This window comes from Lagenorhynchus albirostris, chromosome X, assembly GCF_949774975.1.
Source record: "Lagenorhynchus albirostris chromosome X, mLagAlb1.1, whole genome shotgun sequence".
NCBI classification, from domain to species: domain Eukaryota; kingdom Metazoa; phylum Chordata; class Mammalia; order Artiodactyla; family Delphinidae; genus Lagenorhynchus; species Lagenorhynchus albirostris.
This window is the reverse complement of record NC_083116.1, coordinates 2,796,376-2,820,255: the sequence shown is the minus strand read 5'-3', so window position 1 is coordinate 2,820,255 and position 23,880 is coordinate 2,796,376. Positions and strand designations below refer to the sequence as shown.

The 23,880-nt window shown below is 39.0% G+C and overlaps 1 protein-coding gene across 1 annotated transcript in view; it reads right to left on the bottom strand.

Moving 5' to 3' along the window:
- GABRA3 (gamma-aminobutyric acid type A receptor subunit alpha3) overlaps positions 1 to 23,880 on the bottom strand; it is a 153,559-nt gene that overhangs the window by 86,391 nt on the left and 43,288 nt on the right. The window contains exon 3 of the mRNA XM_060137405.1: positions 20 to 87. Within this exon, the coding sequence (XP_059993388.1) occupies positions 20 to 87 (68 nt within the window). The remainder of the gene's footprint in view (positions 1 to 19; positions 88 to 23,880) is intronic.

The window sequence follows — 23,880 nt, the reverse complement described above, 5'->3', positions numbered from 1 at the left end:
TTGCAGAAACTATACTTACCATGTCAGTGTCTGACACAGGGCCAAAACTGGTCACGTAGATGTCAGTCTTAACTTCAGTCACTGCATCTGGTTGAAAGAAAGTAGAAAAGCAGAGTGTTATGAAAGACTGTTGCCTTAGCTCAGAGAGAGTCCAGGGCAGTACTCCAAATGATAGCAAACTTGTTACTTCTAAGAAAGGATACTTGGTACAATCATAGGAAAACTCCTTAAAAAACTCTCACTTGTACTATTTCTTCACAGAGAATATGCTAGGCACAGGAACAAAATCCATCCCTTTAGGTAACATTGAGAATGGCGGCAGAACCTCCAAACTCCAAAGCTTAGTGAGAGCCCTTCGAGATCTCTAACATTCACACCTGCTGGGCTCTCACACTGGGATTATCCCTACCTGTGGTAGGTTACAAATGTTCCAAGAGCCAACCCTTTTCCACTTTCAGGAATGTAGGATGATTGTACTCCTAAAGTACGGAAGGGATGTGTGACTGGTTTTGGTTGTAGGAGGAAGTAATATGTGTCCCTCCCTGGCTGCAACAATTAATGTCCAACGCAAGACCCTACCTGCCATGGTCACCATGGAAACATATGTTAATATGGAGCTGCTATAAGATTGAAACAGCCTGGAATGATGACCCAACACTTGGAGGACAACGGCACTGGAGAGTTGCCTGGATCCACAATAGACTTTGCATCAATGAGAAGTACTTTTGTTGGGTTAAGTGACTGAGATTTGGAGATGATTGATATCACCTGATACACTCTCTTTGCATTTTTTTTCTATTGCAACTGTGTATTTACTCATCTGCCTTGCCACATAACCCAAGAGCTCCTGAAGGGCAGTGTCCCTGTTTTGTTATCTCTGTATCCTCAGTACATAGAAAAGGAGCCTGTTATTGAGATGGTGCTCACTGAACATTTTCGGTATTAATGGATGAATCTCATCACATATATATTTGCCAAGTTGGAAAATGATACTCAGAGAAGTGAAGTTATTGCACTGCTAAGTTTCTCTTTTCCTCCTTCTGTCATCCCTGTTTACCCCATTGCAGCTCAGACTAGCTCACCCACTCAAGCATACCTCAGAGTACAGGGTAGCCTACCTCAGCTTAGCAAAGTCAATTACAGCCTACCAAACACCTCATCATTACACTAAATTCAAACAAGATCCACTCCAGCCCAGCACACCTGACCCCAGTAGAGCACACAAGTAACGCAGCTAATACCAATAAAGCCCACATAGGACTTGATATATGTATACTATAATGAGGCTGGTTACTGCAGTCTATGGCAGTATTTTTTTAATTTTTAAATTTTATATTTCCTTTTTAATTGAAGTATAGTTGATTTAAAACATTATATTAGTTTTAAGGGTACAATATTGTGATTTGACATTTTTATAGATTATGCTCCATTTAAAGTTATTGTAAAATATTGGTTATATTCCCTGTGCTATACATTACACTATTTCTTTTTTCCCATGGAGAGGTAATGGACACACATACTCCATTCATAGCATATTCACTATATTCATCCAGTCCTGGGTCCTAGCCCAGATGTACTTTATGTCTTATTGACTTCACATTTTCCAGAGCCATCTCTTAGGCTCTTAATACATTATTCCCCTACACAGGCACAAAGTATACTTAAGGCCACTGTACACATCCACAAACATTCCATTTTCAAAAGAGACTATGAGTATCATTTAATAATAATCGACACTGTAGTCAATTCACCAAAACACACAATCTATCTACTTCCAAGCTTAATCAGCAAATAACATGTCTCTGAAGCTAGAGTTGTGTTTTAAATATTTGGGCTCTCATCTAGAGCACAGTCTTCCCTCAGAGATATTTCTGTGCTTCAAGGACAAGAGACAACACTTCAGAATGCAGAACATGCCCCCTAAACACTTGTCTCTTCAGATACACTACCAGATTCATTGGCTGGGGAAACATTGCCATACCCCAAAGTACATAAAACAAAATTAATTAATTAATGGGAGAGACCACAATTACATTTGAATCCAATATTACAGGCAGGACATAGTTAGATACAGAACAACTTTCTAAACCAATTTAACTGTAAAACTGTAAGATACCTATGCAGATTCAAAACAGGGGGCCCAGGGACTTCCCTGGCAGTCCAGTGGTTACGACTCTGTTCTTCCACTGCAGGGGATGTGGGTTCGATCTCTGGTTGGATAACTAAGATCCCACATGCCACTTGGCACAGCCAAAACAAAAACGAAAACAAAACAGGGGACCCAGACTATAGGAGAAAAAGAAGAGAGATAGTGGTGATAAAGTCAGGAGACTGCTCTAGCTCTAAGAGGAGAATGGAGTCACTGTAGGTAGAAAAGGAAGAGTCTTTGACTGGGATGGGAAGGCTTGCGTTCTGTCCGACTTGCTGAATGCCTTAAGACTTTTCTTCTTTTGGCTTTTCTCTTGTACAATGAGGGTTTGGTATCAAACAAATTTGAATTTTCTCTCTGCTCTAACTAGGAACTCTGAACGCAGGGCCAAGCAAAAAGCATCTGACTAAAGGTGCCCAATGGTAGTAAAAGGCAAGTTTTCTCTGCTGCCTGAGGAAGGTAGGAGGTTTGTATGATCAGGCCACCCAATGTGGCTGTTCTCTTGCTCTCTGTACATCCCCTGCTCCACCAGTCCCTGCTTCACCTACACCTACTCACATGACTGACCTTCCCTCAATCATAGGGCCTAATCAGTAAATGCCTATGTACTTGTCTCTGGCCCCAGCTAATGATCTAATCTTTAGATCAGAATTATCTCCACTATGATGATTTATCAAAGGGGCAGTGAGGGGTGAACCCCTCTACTGGTTTCCCTGGCAACCAATAAGCACCGACCTAAAGTCAATACTCCTGTAACTGGTAACCTCCCTCCCCATCCCACCTGGGAGTGAAGACTGCCACCAAATCCTGCCCACCTCTGCTGCACATGGTGGGGTGTCACTCCAGGACCTTGGTTCAGACAAGGAAGATTCACCTTATCCATGAAACCATTGATGTCTCTGTCGCTGACTCCAGGCTCTTTCTTTGGTCTCGAGGCTGGGAAAGTACAGGGCTTGCAGGTCTGGAGGGTGCAACCTAACAAGGTTTAATGCAAATAAGGTATTCCTCCTCTCTCTCAACTGTTCACTGTCATTTAAAAGACACCCATTGGGACTTCCCTGGGGATCCAGTGGTTAAGACCTCACCTTCCAATGCAGGGGGTGTGGGTTCGTTCCCTGGTTGGGGAGCTAAGATCCCACAAGCCTTGCAGCCAAAAAACCCAAAACATAAAACAGAAGCAATATTGTAACAAATTCAATAAAGACTTTAAGAAAATGGTCCACATCAAAAAATTTTTTTAACATCTTTATTGGAGTATAACTGCTTTACAATTGTGTATTAGTTTCTGCTGTATAACAAAGTAAATCAGCTATACATAAACATATATCCCCATATCTCCTCTCTCTTGCATCTCCCTCCCACCCTCCCTATCCCACCCCTCTAGGTGGACACAAAGCACCAAGCTCATCTCCCTGTGCTATGTGGCTGCTTCCCACTAGCTATCTCTTTACATTGGTAGTGTATATTGACATTCCCCCAGTGTTGCACACAGGGACCACAAAGCCCCAATGACTAAATCCCATTTTTTGACTAGGAAATCCAGCTGCCTTGGAGCAGGGTATGTGACAACACACAGAAGTACCCTGCAGAAGTAATGTACAGTGATTGAAAGCATGACTAACTGAGTTTGAATTTAGGTTCTGCCATTTACACTTTGTGCGCCTTTTGTCACTTAACTTCTCTATGCCTGTTTATTCATCTGGAAAATTGGGATAATGATAGCACGTACCTCAGAATTGCTCTGAGGATTTAAGGAGACAGTATTGAGACCAATAGTTAGAATAAATCCAGTTTTCAATATATGTTACCTGCTGCTGCTGCTTAATACTATTCCAGAGGCAAGACCATATGAGATACCCATAAGGCCAAGTGGACAGAACTCACCCAGAAGTCTAAGGTCCTCAGTCCCAGACAAAGAAGAGAGTATCCACCCACCACTCTAGCTCCTCTGTGTGAAGGAATGATTAGAAGTTTGCTATTTCATTTAATTAAATGAAAAGACCAGTGAATTAGACTAAAACTGGTTAGGGCTACAGTTCATAGTCTAGCCCTTGTTCACAGCCTTCTCATTTTTCAAATGTGAAAAATGATTTAATTTGGAAATGAGGTTTTTTTTCCTTTTTCTTTTTTTAACAAATATTTTCCAATGCTCCTTGGTTCTTTTTTATTTACTTTGGAGATCCAATTTCCTTCCAATATTACCTTCTGAAACCAAAGGTGAATAGAATTATCTTTTCCTTTTGCAAATTTACTGTGGTATTGGAAGCTAAACACACATGCCCTTAGCCCTCAGTGGGACTCCCATTGGTGGGGAACTTATCAACCAGTTCCTAATGTCATTCCAGCTTGCTTTTGATCTGAAAGAGTAAAGATACGCCAATCAGCAAGTGATCACTGTGTTTATATTGACTATGTTGCTCATACAAACTGTATTTTCTAGTTTGAATTAAAATAGATCCCCAAGAAGCTATGAATTTTCTCCTCTGAGCGGAAACCAGAGTAGTTTCCCCAACTCTAGCTTCTCCACTCCAGCACACACATAAACATCGGTCTTAGTAGTGCCCTTTGGATCCACACAACAAAATCTGCTTCTTGTTCTTTTGAGAGTTAAAGACGTTCAAAGATTGAAGGAAAGTGATCATGGTACACCTAAGTCTTCTCTTCTTGTTCCTTTCCAGATTAAATATCCTGACTTCCTTTGTGTCTCCCCTCTTTTGACATGGTTTTAAGCAACCTCACTATCCCACATTCACTTTCCTCTGGATTGGGTCTGAATTTTTTACTGGCACTCTGAAATATGTTTTGTGATGAAACTTTGTCACAGTGCTATTAGACAGGATCATAAGATGAATGATATGAACAAAAGCCAACCATACCCCGTTATCTCATTACAGGCTGTGACGGACTCTTCAATCCTTCCCAATAACAGTCTTCCTGACAATAGTGAGGTTTTAAGGATTGGGACTTTGACTAAAAGAACAAAGTCCTGACTTTTATGTTTTCCTACTTCCATATCACTGGGAATTTTAGAGAATAAGTGTTTGTTATTGTGTACACTTTTCATCTTGAAGAGAGACTAAGCTACTAGAAATGAGCTTCCATGTGACTCGCTGGGTCTGCTAGCAACATGGATTTAGGGAGTGGGCTACAATGACTTATGGAGAACCTCTCGGAGATCTGAGAGCTGGAGTACTCTGTTCTGTTAATGGCCTTTTCATTTGTCTTTTACAAACCTTGGGGACTGAGATACTGTAAGTACTCAGTGACACACACACACCATAGCATTAATCACAGATAAGCTCTTCAGAGGAATCACAGACAGATGGCTTAAGGAAGCAGATATGACAAAACTCTGCATTAGAGGTCCTAAGTTCTAATCTAAGCTCTGCAATTGACTCATACCCCCTTTTGCAGGCTGTCTGGGCAAAGCTCATAACTTTTGACATTTGGTAGGCTAGAGGTCTAGCACTGTGTTTATGCTACTTCATCTAGTGTCTGGCACCTGGAATGTACAGCAAATCTTAATAGCTAGCTACATGAAACATATGTTTATAACAAAACACCAGCAAGAAGTTCAGTCTTAATGCACCCCCAAAATTCATCTTTCAGTCCCAAGCCAGTTACAGTTGGTGGGCAGTACACACCATTCAGATCACTCCACTTCATTCACCGGTTCCACAAAAACACTGATTCCTGGGCTATCATCCTCAGCATTTCATCTTCCTCACCATTATCTCATTCTTTAATCTGGCATTTAACATTTAATTTGTAAAGTACCAACACATATTTCAAGTGTCAGTTCAAATGGTATCATTTGTCTGTCACTCATTCTAGATGTTTCCCTCCTCCAACTTTTCCTTTTCCCTTTCCTGTACACCTATTATTTGTTACCTAGCTCAATACTTACCCAGCGTGTAGTGGAAAAAGCATTGAACCTGATTTCAGAAGATCTTGGTACAGGTCAAGTAGTGATACTGACAAGCTACTATGATCGTGAATGAGACTGTTATCTCCTTGAGCCTAGGTTTCCTTAACTAGAATATGAAGTTTCGGCACAGAGATCCCTAAAATCCATTTCAAAAACTATGCTCTGTTTCTTTGGTCTTGTGGTTTCTAAGCCCAGAGTAGATCAGAGGCACTAAATTAGAACTGAAGAAGAGATAGGGCAGTGGCAAAAACAAGAAATAAGCATTAATGTAGTAAAGAGGTAGGAAAAAAGTAATAATAACCAGGCTTTTCTCAGAACAGGTTGCTGTGCTCAGTGCTTCTAGTGGCATTAATATAGGTCTACAGAAGGGCCTTCCTAGAATATCTTTGCCCTCAGACCTTTCTAGAGACATCCCTTCCTTGTGATGGGGATCAAAGGCAATATTAGGATTTGTAGCTCCAGAGAAAATGATGGGCAGATGTGTGGAAAATAGAGGTCACTTCCAAGAGTTAGTAGGATTTCCTTGGGGCAATATTATAACAAAATTAGAGAGGGAATTTGAAGCAGTGCTCAAATAATGACCAAGAAGTAAGTTGGAGGCCAACTACACAATGTCTTCTCCACTCTAAAGGCACATCCTTGAGCCAGAACAAGCTGAAAGTCAGGGGAAAAGCAATAGAATCTTTAAAACAGCTGAAATATTCTAAAATGTTACAAGGATGCTCTGGCATTTTTCCAGGGTCTGCTGATTTTTAGCTTAGACATAAAATTAATAAGTGGAAAAAACTTTGGTATAGGACTCTGGAGACTTGGGTTAATCCTGGTCCTACCTCAAGTTAACTATACCTTAATTTCTTTATCTGTAAAAAAGGGAATCCATTTTGTTATGATTCCAACATTAAAAATATTGGCCATAATAGATTAGAAGAGGCTACCAGAGGCACATACACTGTCATTCTTAAGAAATGTTTGGAACTTCCAGATAAGATGGCACAGGTAATAAACACATTATAATGAGAGATAAAATATAAATGATATAATAAAAAAGATATAATTGTTCCAAATAAAAGATCAAAATATCATGGAACAGACACAAATCAAAGTTGTAAGTAATACTGAAGCCAGAGATCTGGGTCTGAAAATAAGAAGTAAAGTAAAAGAAACTAAAATATTTCTCTGTACAAAAGAGGAGAATAGAAGCAGGCTGAGTACTCGTTGGTCAGAGCTGGGGCTCTCCTTGTAGAGAGGCTAGAAAAAGTGAAGATGAACTGATGCCCAGGGTATGACTCTGTTTGAGGCAGCAGGCATGGGCTGGGGGGGGGTGGGGATGACATAATCTACAAAGACATAGTCTTGGGATTAGAAATTGATCTAAGTGGCTTGTTGGACCAGGAATGGATCAGTAATATCACAATGGAGAAGAAACTTCAAAAATACTGTTATAAGTCCAGTTTGGAACAGGGATCAGAGTAGAAGCAAACTAAAAAACCACAGGACAGTAAGAAAAAGAGGGTGAAAAACTAAACTTAAAATAAAACTAAACTGGTTTCTGGCATGGTGGAATAAGTGCATTACAGCCTTTCTCTCCCAATGATTATAAATGAAAATCTCTGGACGAAATATAAAAGCAACTACCCAAGGACTCTGCAAAGTAAAAAAGAACAGGTAGATTATAGAGGGGCATCAAGACTTGGAGAAGCAACCCACAGGGAAATATGTTTCCTGTTTTTCTTTTTTCTTCTTCTTTTCTCTTGCAGTTCTGCCTTAAAGGCAAAGCTGCATAGTGGGACAGTGGCACGAACAGCTAAAACTCTGATTTTAAAAATCTGTCTTGCCAGAAAACTAGGGGAAAAGACCACTGTATACCACAGAGTGTGGGGAATCCCAGAGTATAGAGGGTTAAAGAAGAGGATCCACTAATTCTTTATATGAACCCTCACAAATCATAGGTTTACCCTTAAGCACATGCCTAGGACAGACTCAAGGCAGCATGCCAAAGGCTTTGAGAAGTACACTATGATTTAAACCACCACCTAAATTTCACACTAATCCTGAATAGCACAAGTATAGGACAGACTCAAAACCACATAGCAAAGATTTTGATAATTGAACTATGAATTAATATGTAAACCACGGACCAAGCCTTAGGGCTATCCCCTCAGTGATACGTGTGTGACATAAACCAAATGCATCATAGCAAAGGCTTTGAAAACTGAAAGAGATGGGCATCACCACCCAGAGAAAGCAAGGCAGACCTTGCTTTTTAACCAAGTTGATTGTCTGCTAAAACAAATAAGAAAAAAAAATTCAACATTCTCCAAAGCATTATAACAGGACTAAGACTCCACATAATAGTCAAAATGTCCAGAATACAATTCAGTATTATTTTACTTAGAAAGAACCAGAAAAATGTTACCAATTCTCAGGGAAAAGACAATCAACAAATGTCAACTGTAACATGATTCAAATGTTGAAAATTTCAGTCAAAGATTTTTAAATGGTTATTATAACTAAGCTCCATGAGGTAAATGAAAATACATTTAAAATAAACAGAAAAATGAAGTTTTCACAGAAAAATTAGGAAATATAAAAATAACCAATTTGAAAATTTAGCAATAAAAAATGCAATTACCAAAATAAAAAATTCACTGGATGGTCTCAATAGCAGAATGGAGATGACAAAGGAAAGAGTCAGTGAAATTGGTGATTGACAGAAATTATCCAATGTGAAGAATAGCAACAAAAATGTCTGAAAAAATATCAACAGAAACTCAGGGCTATGCTGAATGATATGATAATGTCCAACACATAGAGCACTGGAATTCCAGAAAGAGAGGGGAAAGAAATTAGTAAAGAAAAAATGTATCTGAAGAAATAGTGCTCAGAAACTTTCCAAGTTTGGTAGAACACATAAGTTTACAGAATCAAGCCATTCTACAGGCCCTAAACAGAAAAGAAAAAAAAGAAGAAGAAATGATTGCCTAGACATATAATAATCAAACTGCTAAATACCAAAGATGAAGGAAAATCTTGAAAGAAGGTATTGGAAAATCACACAGTCTATGAAGGGGAACAACTACTTGAAAGACTGAAGCTATATCATCAATTCACAGACAATAGTGAAACAGAATCTTTAATATGCTTAAAGAAAAGAACTGTTAACCTCAGAACTCTATACCCAATAAAAATATGCTTCAGCAACTTAAGTGTCCATTGACAGATGAATGGATAAAGAAGATGTGGCACATATATACAACGGAATATTACAGCCATAAAAAATGAAATTGAGTTATTTGTAGTGAGGTGGATGGACCTGGAGTCTGTCATACAGAGTGAAGTCAGTCAGAAAGAGAAAAACAAATACCTTATGCTAACACATATATATGGAATCTAAAATAAAATGGTTCTGATGAACCTAGGGGCAGGACAGGAATACAGACACAGACATAGAGAATGGACTTGAGGACACAGTGGGGGAGGGGAAGCTGGGACGAAGTGAGAGAGTAGCATTGACATATACACTACCAAATGTAAAATAGCTAGCTAGTAGGAAGCAGCTGCATAGCACAGGGAGATCAGCTCGGTGCTTTGTGACCACTTAGAGGGATGGGACAGGGAGGGTGGGAGGGAGGCTAAAGAGGGAGGGGATATGGGGATGTATGTATACATATAGCTGATTCACCTTGTTATACAGCAAAATCTAACAGAACATTGTAAAGCAATTATATGCCAATAAAGATGTAAAAAAAAAAGCTTCAGGAGACATTCTGAGATTTAAAAAGACAAGGGAATTTGTTACCAGCAGAGTTATTCTATAAGAAATTCTACAGAAGTTCTTCAGGCTTAAGGGAAGTAATGCTGGGGGGAAATTAGATTGTCAGGAATAAAGGAAGAACAACAGATATGGAAATTTTGGATATATGTTAAAAAAATTGTTCTTTCTTACATTCTTTAAAATAGTTATGACTGCTGAAATAAAAAATTCAAACATTGTCTCATGTGGGTTTTAATGAATGTTGATATAATAGTTAAGACACCCATAACATAAAGGTACTTTGGATGGGCAATGGACTGATATTGTTACAAGACTACTTTCTACACTTTACTGGAAGTGGAACAATATTAACTCCAAGAAGACTGTGAAACCTTAGCTGTGAAAATGGTAATCCCTATAGCAACCAATGAATCTCATAAAGAAATATTTCTAAAGAGGCAATAGATAAAATAAAGATGTTCAAATATTTCAAAAATATTCAGTAAAAGGAAAATAGATTAACATAAAAACAGAGGGGACAAACAAACAAATAATAAAATGATGAATCTAAACATAACCATGTCAATAAATATATTAATTGTAGGTGGTCTAAACATACAAAGCCAGAGATTGTCAGATTGGAAAAAAAAGAGCCAAACATATTCTGTGTATACGACGCCCACTATAAATATAAAGATATAAATATATTAAAAGAATGGAAAATATATATAATGTAAACACTAATCAAAAGAGAGATGTGGTGGCTATATTAAAATCAAAGAACTATACTGTAGAACAAGGAAAATTACCAAAGATGAAGAGGGATTTACATAATTAAATCACAAGTAAGATATTACAAGGCTAAATGTGATATCCAACAATGGAACTTCAAAATATATGACACAGAAACTGATGGAATTCAAATAGGAAATTTAAAACTCCAAAATTATTGTTGGATACTTCAATATTCCTCTTTCAACAATTGATAGAATGTGTACAGACAAAATTAGTAAATGTATGGAAGACCTGAACAATATTATCAACCAGTGTCACCTAATTGACATTTATAGAACACTCTACCCCCAACAGAAGAATATCCAATTTTTTCAAGTACATTGGGACATTCACCAAGATAGCCCATAAAACAAACCTTAACAAATTTAAAAGAACTAAAGTCATATAAACTATGATCAGTAACCATAAAAGAATAAAAATAGTAATTAATACAGAAAAATACCTTTCCTAATATTTGGACATTAAAGAACACTCTTCTAAATAACCCATGGATCAAGAAAGAAGTCATAAGTGATGTTTCAAAATATAGTGAACTCAATAAAAATAAAAATACAACACATCAAAGCTGTGGGATGCTCATAAAGAAATACATAGAGGGAAATGTATAGCATTAAATATCTACTTTAGGAAAAAAGAAGACTCAAAAAGTCTATAATCTAAGCTTCCATCTCAATAACTAGAAATATAAAAAAAGAAACACATTTAAAAGAAAGTAGAATTAAAAATAGAAAAACGATAGAGGAAATCAGTGAAATTAAAAACTGGTTCCTTGAAAAAAATTGACAAACCTCTAGTCAGACTGACCAAACAACAAAAAGACAAAATCTATGAATATCAGGAAAAATAGAAGAGTAATGTCACCAAAAGTGGCAGAGTAAGGAAATCTAGGGCTCTCTCTCTCCATAAAAACAACTAATAAGCTTGGAAAAACTGTCAGAATCAAATTTTACAAAACTCTAGAATCTAGTCAAAAACTTATATCCACCAGGGGAATATGTGATGAAAAAAAAAGGTACTTCACCCACCTATATCCCGCAACCCCCAGAGCGTCAGGAGCCATAAAGATGTTAGCCCACACTCCTGTTACAGGTTCCCATTGCCAGAAAGAGCAATATAAATCTTATTCTGAATGGCAGGTCGAAACCCTTAACCCCTTTTTGAAAGAGGGATGCAATGGCTTGACTTTGTTTCACTCAAATGGGATCATTCCTAGTGTTGGGGCTGCTTCCTGAGAGGCATTGTCAAAAGCATTTAAAGACAAAAATATTGACAGCAGCAGCCTGGGGCTAGGGATAAGAGCTGGGACAAGCAATAGACAGACTGAAAAGCCTGAGAAGAAAAAGTTTAGAAAAGGAGATACTTGGGTGAATAAGGATTTTTATAAACTTCCAACATATACCAAGGGATTGATAAGTCCACGCACATGCCCAGGGCTTGACATATGCTCAGAAAAGGCTTGAGAAGAACCTAAATTTTCACATCTGGCTGAATTTCAGATCTCACTATAAAGGGGAAGTGGAAGCTAAGGCAGAGTCAATTCTTCCTAAACAATTCTACAGATTAAACACAGTCCTAAATAAAATCTAAGGGTTTTTTGGTAGAAATTCATGGATTCTGAAATTTGTATGGAAAGGCAAAAGAGCTAAATAGCCAAAACAAAATTTTTAATGCATTCTTAATTTGGAGAACTCTATTATAGGATTTCAATGTTTCAAGATTTACTATAAAAGTACATCGATCAAAACAGTAAAAGAATATTTGAGTTTTCTAAGGAAACTCCATACAGTTCTCCATAGCGGCTGTACCAATTTACATTCCCACCAACAGTGTAAGAGGGCTCCCTTTTATCCACACCCTCTACAGCATTTATTGTTTGTAGATTTTTTGATGATGGCCATTCTGACTGGTATGAGGTGATACCCCATTGTAGTTTTGATTTGCATTTCCCTAATGATTAGTGAAGTTCAGCATCTTTTCATGTGTTTGTTGGCAATCTGTATAACTTCTTTGGAGAAATGTCTATTTAGGTCTTTTACCTGTTTTTGGATTGGGTTTTTTGTTTTTTTGATATTGAGCGTCATGAGCTGCTTGTACATTTTGGAGATTAATCCTTTGGCAGTTGCTTCGTTTGCAAATATTTATACATCAACCAATGGAACAGAATGGAGAGTTAAAAAATATGCCCAGACATATATGGTCAATTGATTTTCAACCATGGTGATAATGCAGTGTAGAAAATATAGCTTTTTCAAAAAATTGTGCTGGAACAATTAGATAGACATATGCTAAAACATGCTACTCCAACCCTTACTTCACACCTTATACAAAAATTAACTCAGAATAGATCATAGACCTAAATGTAAAACCTAAGACTATAAAATTTCTAGAAGAAAACATAGGAGAAAATGTCCGTGACTTTGGGTCAAGCAAAATCGTTTTTAGATATGACATAAAAGTCACAAACTAAACAAGAACAAATTGCTGAGTTAGATTGATCAAAATTTAAAACTTCTCTTTTTCAAAGATACTGTTAAAAGAATAAAAGCACAAGCCAAAGACTGGAAGAAATATTTTCATTTCAAACTTCTAACAAAGGACTTGCATAAAGAATATATAAAGAACTTTCAAAATTCACTAATAAGTGATAAAACAAGCCAAAAATTTTTCTTGCAAAGGATCTAAACAGATATTTCACCCAAGAAAATAGACTGGTGGCAAATCAACACATGAAGATATGCAATCAGGAAATGCAATTTATAACCACAATATGATATCATTAGTAGCCTATCAGAAGAGCTGTGAGGGGATTTTTCCAGTTGCTAGAAGTATTCTGTATCTGGGTTGTATTGCTAGTTACATGATGGTACACCACAAAGAGTGAATTATACTGTATGTAAGTTGCATATTAATTTTTAAAAATATAAAATTTGACCCAAATTACACAAACTGAAAAAAAGCATAAAGACTCCCATTTAAAATGAGTCTATATTGCTTCCATGTCCTGGCTATTGTAAATAGAGCTGCAATGAACATTGTGGTACATGACTCTTCTTGAACTATGGTTTTCTCAGGGTATATGCCCAGTAGTGGGATTGCTCGGTCGTGTGGTAGTTCTATTTTTAGTTTTTTAAGGAACCTCCATACTGTTCTCCATAGTGGCTGTACGAATTCACATTCCCACCAGCAGTGCAAGAGGGTTCCCTTTTCTCCACACCCTCTCTAGCATTTATTGTTTGTACATTTTTTGGTGATGGCCATTCTGACAGGTATGAGATGATATCTCATTGTAGTTTTGATTTGCAAATGATTAATGATGTTGAGCATTCTTTCATGTGTTTGTTGGCAATCTGTATTTCTTCTTTGAAAAAATGTCTATTTAGGTCTTCTGCCCAGTTTTGGATTGGATTGTTTGTTTTTTTGATATTGAGCTGCATGAGCTGCTTGTAAATTTTGGAGATTAATCCTTTGTCAGTTGCTTCACTTGCAAATATTTTCTCCCATTCTGAGGGTTGTTCTTTCGTCTTGTTTATGGTTTCCTTTGCTGTGCAAAAGCTTTTAAGTTTCATTAGGTCCCATTTGTTTATTTTTGTTTTTATTTCCATTTCTCTAGGAGGTGGGTCAAAAAGGATCTTGCTGTGATTTATGTCATAGAGTGTTCTGCCTATGTTCTCCTCTAAGAGTTTGATAGTGTCTGGCCTTACATTTAGGTCTTTAATCCATTTTGAGTTTATTTTTGTGTATGGTGTTAGGGAGTGCTCTGATTTCATTCTTGTACATGTAGCTGTCCTAAGTGTCCATCAACAGATGAATGGATAAAGAAGATATGGCACATATATACAATGGAATATTACTCAGCATAAAAAGAAATGAAATTGAGTTATTTGTAGTGAGGCGGATGGACCTAGAGTCTGTCATACAGAGTGAAGTAAGCCAGAAAGAGAAAAACAAATACCGTATGCTAACACATATATATGGAATCTAAAAAACAAACAAAAAAATGGTCATGAAGAACCTAGGGGCAAAACGGGAATAAAGACACAGACCTACTAGAGAATGGACTTGAGGATATGGGGAGGGGGAAGGGTAAGCTGGGACAAAGTGAGAGAGTGGCATGGACATATACACACTACCAAATGTAAAATAGATAGCTAGTGGGAAGCAGCTGCATAGCACAAGGAGATCAGCTCGATGCTTTGTGACCACCTAGAGGGGTGGGATAGGGAGGGTGGGAGGGAGGGAGACGCAAGAGGGAAGAGATATGGGAACGTATGTATAGGTATAACTGATTCACTTTGTTATAAAGCAGAAACTAACACACCATTGTAAAGCAATTATACTCCAATAAAGATGTTAAAAAAAAATAAATGAAATGAAATGAAATGAGTCTATACATCAAAACTAATGAAACAGAACAGTACACCCATAAACTGTCCTATGGATACATGAAGTCTTGATGTATGGCAGGACAGGTATTATATATCAGTGAGAAAAACATGTACTATTGAAAGATGTGCCAGACTACAGGTTACCCATATATAAAAAGTACATTGCTACCTCATACCACATATAAATATTAATTTCAAGTGTACTAACCTAAATAGGAAATGTAATTCATGAAAGAAAGAATCTGAATAACCAATGAATGTAAGATATCCAACATCACTAGATAATGAGGGAAATGCAAATTAAAAAGATGTACCATTCACAGCTATCAGCCCAGCAAAAATTTAAGATCATGAGAGTACCGAGTACTGGTTAAGAACTGAAACAAAGAGAACTCTCATACACTGCTAGGAGGAAGTGTAAATTGGTAAAACCATTTTGGAGAGCAATTTGGAAATATTTGCTGAAGTTGAGATGTGTATATCTTATAACCCATTTATTCCACTCATAGATCTATATTCAAAAGAAATCCTTACACATGTGCACAAAGAGACATGTGCAAGCATGTCCATTCGGTGTTTGAAATGTGGTTCTATTTAGACTTAATGGTATTGTAATAGGCATCTTTCAGTGAATAAAATTCTTTATTTCCCTCAGAAATCTCCAATAGGGACTCCTTTGCAATCACTGTAGATTAATGTGTTACAAGTGAGATGTAGTCTCATTCCCTTTGTTGTGGAATAAATTAATGTGTTGGTCCTGGCTAAGCTGAGCAGAACCCAGTCTTTCTACCTGGAATCAGACTTCTTCACTTTGCAACTCAAATGAGCAATTTTTCCTCCCATGTCTTGGTTACAGTTTTCCTATCCTTTTGACCCCACTAAGAAGAATTTTATCTTCCAGACACACTGTCTGCCAAGCCGTCCTTCCTTAATCTTAGTATTAAACCAGAAAACTCTCATATTTTCCCTCTTACATCAGTATTAGCCAGAACCTGCTCTTTTTTATTTTCTTATAAGGGGCGATCCTCTAAGTTGACATCCAGCTTTGAAATAGTTATGGCTTGTTTCAGTACCCTTTGTTAGAAAACATACTGTCTCCCACCAAACCCTGACATTCACAGATTGGCAGACTGGGGCTGTGAGGGTGTGCTGTTCATTTTTACCCTGCTTCACTATTTCTCTCAAACATAGCAGTGATGAGAAACAAAGAACCTTGTACTTGGAACCAATGGCCCTGAGATTGGGCCCTGGCTCTACTGTTTATTGACTAATAAACTACCTTAATCATTTTAGTCTTAGGTTCCACCACTGCGAAATAGAGATATCGATATCTCCCCTCACAGTTCCATTGTGAGAATTAAATTAGATAACAGATGCTAGATGTGAAAAAAGTACTTGGAAATTGTAAAGGGGCACTCATAGTATAGGATCTTGAGTATGGAGTTTTGAGTCAGGTAAAATCAATGATAGACTCAGAGATACCAACAAGCTTCATTGACTAAACCTTGTCCCTGTTCCCCACCTGATCTAAGGCTACCTCCCTAGTAGATATTGCTGATAGCCATCCCCATTAAAGGATGAGGAAATGACCAAATAAAACAATAATAATGTTGGGAGGCTGCTATTATTTGTCATTTGATGTCTGCATTTATTCTTGGTCCTGGCCTTTTATGGCTGCAGGTACCAGAAGACCTATACCACTCGAATTCACTTTGGGTTTCTGCTGCCGAAGTTCCCATGCTAGGTCAGCTCTGCCTATTATCCTACTGCAAAGGATTCTAGACCAATATACCATTAAAAAGAGGCGTTAAGAGATTTGGAAGCAGAGAACCTGCTTCCTGACTTTCCTTACCTCTCACTTCCCCATTCTCATCATAAATAAGACTGAGCAGTAGATTTGGCATCTTAGGCTCAACTTTCTGCCAGGTGAATATACTTCTTCACTCCTGAAACCAGTGGTCTCTGCAATGATCTATATCCAAATTTATGGCCCAGGGTTCTATATCCTTCCACCTCCATGGTGAGTGGCTCCATGCTGAATATGCAGGTGACTATACTTCTGCTAACACTTCTCGGACCTCATCTCCTGTAGAAACTCCAAAGTGAACTGTCCTTGACCAACTTTGATCTCAATGCACTTGTCCTCTTATGCATAAGAGGAAAAGTGATGATTGGAAGGCAGTTTTCCCGATAGATCTTCACCAAGAGGAGTATGCTAATAAGAATCTGTGTAACACCCCAGCTGTTTTCTAACCTTGATAGACTCCATATTTTTAAAAAAATGCCTCTTGATACAATAGTATATTTGAACAGCTTCCTGTTTGTCATTTAAAACTCAAAATCCCTTGAATACCTGATTTAAATTATTTTTAACTACTTATGTCAGCATCTTCTCTGGGCCAACCAGAAGAAATACATATTTGTTAGTCCTGAGATGGAATTTCTGAGCCACATCTTATCTGTCATGGGTTCTGTGTGATGTTGAACAAGATGTCAGTAATTCTGCAGTGAGGGCTTTCTATCCACATTCAATTAAATATACTCAGCAATTCTTGGGTTTGATCAATACTGTTGATGGATGGTTTAATCTTCAATTTTCTCCACTAACAATCTTCATGACGTCCTCTCCTAGAATCTTGAAGATGATGAGACAGATTGTTATGTAGTCATAGAAAATTTGGTATTAACCCTGCATGTCTACTTAAAGTAGTCTAGCATGCATAGGAGGCATACCAATGCACAGTGGAATCACCTAAATACTCAGGTTTACATAAGAGACAGTACTTGGAGGCATAGAGTGCAAAAAAAACCAAAAACAAAAACGTCAAACAATGTATATTCTAAAAGAGAAAGCCTATATCTAGGCATTTCACAATGCCACTCTATTGAGTCAAATAATCTCATTTATAACAATGAGTATGGCTCTCAGGGACTTTTGGTGGCCCCAAATCAGAAACATCACCTTACAGTATATCACTATCTATGGCACCTTTGTGGCCTGAGAGTTTATTGCAACCTTCCCTAACCCTCAATATTCCCTGAGCATTATTGGATTTAATCTCTGACCTCTTATTCCAATGGGGTAAGACATCACTCATTGCTGCTTACTCTTATCCTGTTTGTGAAAGTGCTCTTCTACGTCCACGGACAACCAAGCTACCTCATTTCTGTCTGCACTCTCCTCTGAGTTTTCTTTCTTTTTTTTTTTTTTTTTTTTTTTTGTGTTACACAGGCCTCTCACTGCTGTGGCCTCTCCCATTGCAGAGCACAGGCTCCGGACGCGCAGGCTCAGCGGCCATGGCTCACAGGCCCAGCCGCTCCACGGCATGTGGGATCTTCCTGGACCGGGGCACGAACCAATGTCCCCTGCGTCAGCAGGTGGACTCTCAACCACTGCGCCACCAGGGAAGCCCCTCCTCTTAGCTTTGAGCATATCAGCTGGGTCTTTGAGAATTGCAACACTTCTTATACCTCCCAGTGATATTGCCACTGATCAATTTACATTCCTACACTCTTCCAGACAAAAGACACCTTTCCATAAAAACAGTAGCTTTCCTCACAATGACTACCACAAGTGGCATTCTGATAGCTGGTCATTCCCTTAGCAAGCCAGGTTTCCCAGAAGAACTTTCATTATATCTGCTGGACTAGTGGTTAGGAGAAGGAATATATTGACCAATACTGGACTTGAGAAGGCACAAGATGACACTTGGTCCTCCTTTCAATAGATACGAATTACCAGCCCAAATTTCAGCTCAGTGCTCAAAGCTGGATGACAATTAACTCCCTTGTGCCCTTCAGGATTACAGTAATCATCAATCTAGTTGCCTTCTGACTCTACATCTGACTTGCAGGCATTTCCACTCTTCATTATTTTCTTCTAGATTTTGTCTCTTTCTCAGGAATCGGTTGGGATAATCCAGAAAAGTGGAGTATCTTTTAAAGGAGTTGTTAAACACACAATGCCTTCAACAGCTCTGATACCTGGTTCAGTGGAATACATCCAGAAAAGCCATCACAGTGCTATGTCTCCCACCTTCGGAATGTACCAAAGACTATCCAAGCCTTCCATTTAGTGTCCCCAGGGAAACAACGGTCTTATTCCACCTATGGCAAGGGTTAGAGAGGTGGTACTGAACCAGCTTAGAACGGTGAACAGCTCCCATAGGCAAGGCCGAAGGTAATATATAGTATATCTGTGTAGCTTTGCAACAATAACTCAGAAAACTCTCCAGGTTCTATATTCTACCTTTCCTTCTTTTCTCACTCAGCAAATCTACTTTTCTTGCACTGCTTTTATGATTTCCATACTGTTGCCTGGTAACTAGTTTATTACTCTTGGCATAGTCTGCACCAGTTGGATTGTCTGCTTGGGCTCTCACTGCCAATTTCACTCCTGAGTATTTTCTTTCAGATATTTCTTATCTGCACATTCAGCAGCCCTAAAGTTAGTCATTCCCCACCTAGCTTTGACACCAAGAATTCCAGCCTGAGTTTGAAACACTGAGCCCTCACTTTTTCCAGAGAGAGAAAAACCATGATACAGACACCTAAATAACTAACCCCCCTGCCAAAGGCAAAGAAGTAAATGTTACACAGATCCTACTAAAGACATGAGGTTTGGATAAGCAGTGGTCAATTCCTACTGAGGGAAACAATAAAAATGATAACTCATGTTTACAGTGTTTAATTTTAGAAAACACTTTTGTATATATTATTTCATTTGCTTCTCACAATAAACCTGTGAGGTAAGTATTCATTCATTAAACAAATATTGAGGACTTACTATGGACTAGGTAGTATTTGGCAATTCGGCAGTGAATCGAAGAGTCAAAAAATCCCCGCACTCCTAAAACTTACATTCAAGTGGGGGAAAGTAGATAAAATATTTGTAAACTATGGTAATGCAATAGTTGCTATAGGGAAAATAAAGCTGGAATTTGGATGAGAAATTTTAAATACAATTGCAAAAAAAGGCCTCATTGAGCAGGTGCCACCCGAGCAAGAGGAGGCTTGTGTAATAATTCAGGTGATAGATGATGGTGGCTCACACCAAGCTGGTAGCAATAGAGGTGATGGGAACTGGTCAGATTTTTGGATGTTTTGATGGCAGAATTTGTTACTGGATTGGATTTGGAAGAGGAGTTAAGTTTCCTGAGCAGCTATCATGTGTGCTGGTTACCCTCATTTTGTTGTCAAAGGTGGGACATGATGACTTAGAGAGGTCAAATGACTTTCTTAAGGTCACTCAACTAGAATGAGCCAAAATAAAGTTATAAATTCAGGTCTTCTAGCCCATGCTTGAAGAATTCATGATGGAAATGGTATTTAAGTTTTGACGAAAGAATAAGACCTGAATGGGCTTCTAAACTGCTGATGGCACTTCTACTAGACCAAAACATAGGGAGGCTTCTATGATGAGTGCTGAAGCACTCAAAGCAGAGGAACAGAGAGATTAATGACTAAGAGAAGAGAAAGAAGGCAAAAGAATTAAGCATGAAATCAAAAGATGATAATCAAATGAAAGACACTAGCACAAACAGGAGATCAGACAAAAGAGTGAGAGATCACAATTTTATACTGAGCTCTTGAAGAAAGTTGAGCAAAGTGAATAGGAACTAGTCAAAGCAGGTATTCCTGCTGATTTGGAACCTTGCCACCCACAGTTCACACAGTGAAATGACGAAGCATCCAAGACAGAAAGCCCCGAGGGGTCAGGTACAAGAAATCTGTTTTCAACCCTTGGTAAGTGAGGCATAATGGGAAGTTGATGCCACAAAAGAAAAAAGAGAGAACTATCTGTATAATAACTTTGTGCCCAACCAAAAGATATGAATCAGGAGAAAAGAAAGCAGAGACAAAAATCAAGGCCTATGGGATCACATCAATTATATCCCATTCCTGGTTTTCCCTATACCTCTTCTATGGGCAAAACTCTGTGCTCAGTACTCCAGGGGAAGAGAGCAATTAACAGGACACAGTGTCTGCCTTCAAGTAACTTGCTGGGGAAGGGGAAGAACAAAGGAGACAGAGCACAGAACCATGTTATTGTCCACTCTGTAGCTAGCACTACTTCTCTTAGAAATCATTTCCAAAATCTGTTATACTGACTTGAAAAGATGGTAGTTTGGATTGGATGACAGGAGAGACTCTGTCCACTCATTGCTTTGCCTCATGCCTCCTCTTTCAGTGTGAAGGCTTCCAGATGGCTGACTATTTGTAGCTAAAGCCAAAGAATTCCAGTGAGAGAAAGCAAGATAGGTCTGATTAAATCCCACTGGGAAATCCCACCAGAGTTTGACTAATAAATTAATGCTAACTATGTCTATATAACCTCATTAGAGGGGCATAAAGGGTAATATCCTGATACTTCAAAAGTTCTTCCCAGGGTCTATCTTAATGCCTCCTGTAGTTATTCCGTCCTGTCATGTTTTCAGAGATAGTGGTGACTATCTGGACATCCTAAATGACCACCATGACATGGAAACATTGTTCTGGTTATTTAAAAGTGAATTTTAAGTTAATTATGTATTTTTGCTATTAATGTGATAAGTTGGGAAACTGCTGTGCTATAAGATAAGGCAATTATTTGATGTTATGTGATAACTTGGTGCTAAAGTCAGAGATAGAATTCAATATCTGCAGTCCTACCTTAGGTATATTCCAACTATCTAGACCCATGCCTTCTTTAACACTGGTTGGTAGCTCTCTACTTCTCCACACTAATAGGATCCCAGGAAAGAAATGGTCTAGAGAAGAGTTATAGCAGGAAGGTTCTATATTAGGAGCAAATTTGTAGTAACCGGTAGGTCTCAGATCCATTAAAAGAAAGACTATAAAAGATAACTGAAGATAACTTATTTATAGAAATGGCAAGCAATTACAAGAGCTATTATTGTAAAGTTGAATTTAAAAATGGATTTTATAGAGGATCAAGACAGTGGAGTAGAAAGACCCTGGACTCACCTCCCCTCAGATATATATCAAAACTACAACTACATATAGAGCAACACTCACTGAGAATGACTCAAAAACTAGTAGAATGGCTCTTCTACAATCAAAGCTGTAAAGAAAGAACCACACTCAGTCTGGTAGGAAGGGAAAAGTAGCAAGCTGGTTGGGTCATGCACCCACAATGGGTGACCCAGAAGAACAGGGGGAAATCACAGGCTTAGGGATTCTCCCTGGAGAGCAAGGGGTTCAAGTCACATATTAGGCAACCCCAACCTTGAGGACCAACACCGGGAAAAAGAGCCCCCTTAGCTGGTTTGGAAATCAGTATGACTTACTGGAGGACTGTATGAAACGAAGACTCCACTATTCAAGAGCACATACACACCACTTGCTTGCTCCCAGTCCTAGCACAGAGGCATCAGATTGAAAATTGAATTGCGATCTGGCTGGCCAGCCAGGACTGCCCCAGCACACACCCCAGACTGCACCAGGCTCCTGCTCCAGCCCATCCTGCTCCAGCACTGCTCCTTGCTAAGGTGGAGCATGCATTCCTGGAGGGAACAGAGCCATCTCAGGCCTCAGCCCTGCCTCTGTCCAAGGTAGAGACAGCCATTGCCAGTGTGTGTGTGTGTTTGTGTGTGTGTTTGTGTGTGTGTGTGTATATGCACGCATGGACACTTGTGAGGGAACAGAACCAGCGCAGTTCCTGACTCTGCCTCTGGCTTGGGCAGAGACCACCGCTGCTAGCACGTACGTGTGTGAGCACAATGGGAAAGGAGTGGAAGCAGCTCAGTAGTGGAGCTACAACCCTTCCTGCCTCAACCCAGCCTCTAACCTAGGTACACACACTGGGGAAAAAGTGGAATCAGCTCAGAAGTGCAGGTCCAAGTCCTCAGATCCTTGCCACACCCCCAATAAAGACAGAGACTGCTATCATACTTGGGAGAAGCCCAACTCCCTCAGGATTCATACCCCAGCCCCTTGGGCCCCAGCCCCACCCCCAATAGTACCACTACCACTGAGCCTAGGAGAATCCCCAGTTCACACCTAGCTCTGGCTCCAGGCACTCCAAATCCAGCCCTACCTTCCACCAAGGCAGTAGCTGATAGTGCACCCCAGGCGAACATGCAGCCTGTGCTCATCACATGTCCACCATTCACACCAAAGCCACTGAGCATACACAGACTGCATAAGGATGCTCCCACACAAGGATACACATTCAAGACTGGGATAGGTAACTGTTTCACCTAATTTCGTAGAGACAAACAAAGAAAGTTAAACAAAATGAGAAGATAGTGGAATATGTTTCAAATGAAAGAACAAGATAAAACCCTGAAAAAAGAAAACCCTAATGAAACAGAGATAAATAATTTACCTGATAAACAGTTCAAACCAATAGTAATAAGAATGCTAACTGAACTTGAAAAAGAATACATGACCAGAGTGAGATCTTCAACAAAAACTGGAAAATATAAAAAAGAACCAGTCAGAGCTGAATAATACAGTAACTGAAAGGAAAAACACACTAGAAGGAATCGACAGCAGACTTGGTGATACAGAAGAAAGCATAATTGATCTGGAAGGTAGAACAGTGGAAATCACCCAATCAGAACAGCAAAAAGAAAAACATATTTAAGAAAATGAGGATAGGGTCTTCCCTGGTGGCGCAGTGGTTGAGAGTCCGCCTGCCAATGCAGGGGACACGGGTTCATGCCCCGGTCCGGGAAGATCCTACATGCCGCAGAGCGGCTGGGCCCGTGAGCCATGGCCACTGAGCTGAGTCAGCACGTCTGGAGCCTGTGCTCCGCAATGGGAGAGGCCACAACAGTGAGAGGCCTGCGTACCGCAAAAAAAAAAAGAAAAAAGAAAAAGAAAAGAAAAGAAAATGAGGATAGCTTAAGGCACATCTGGGACA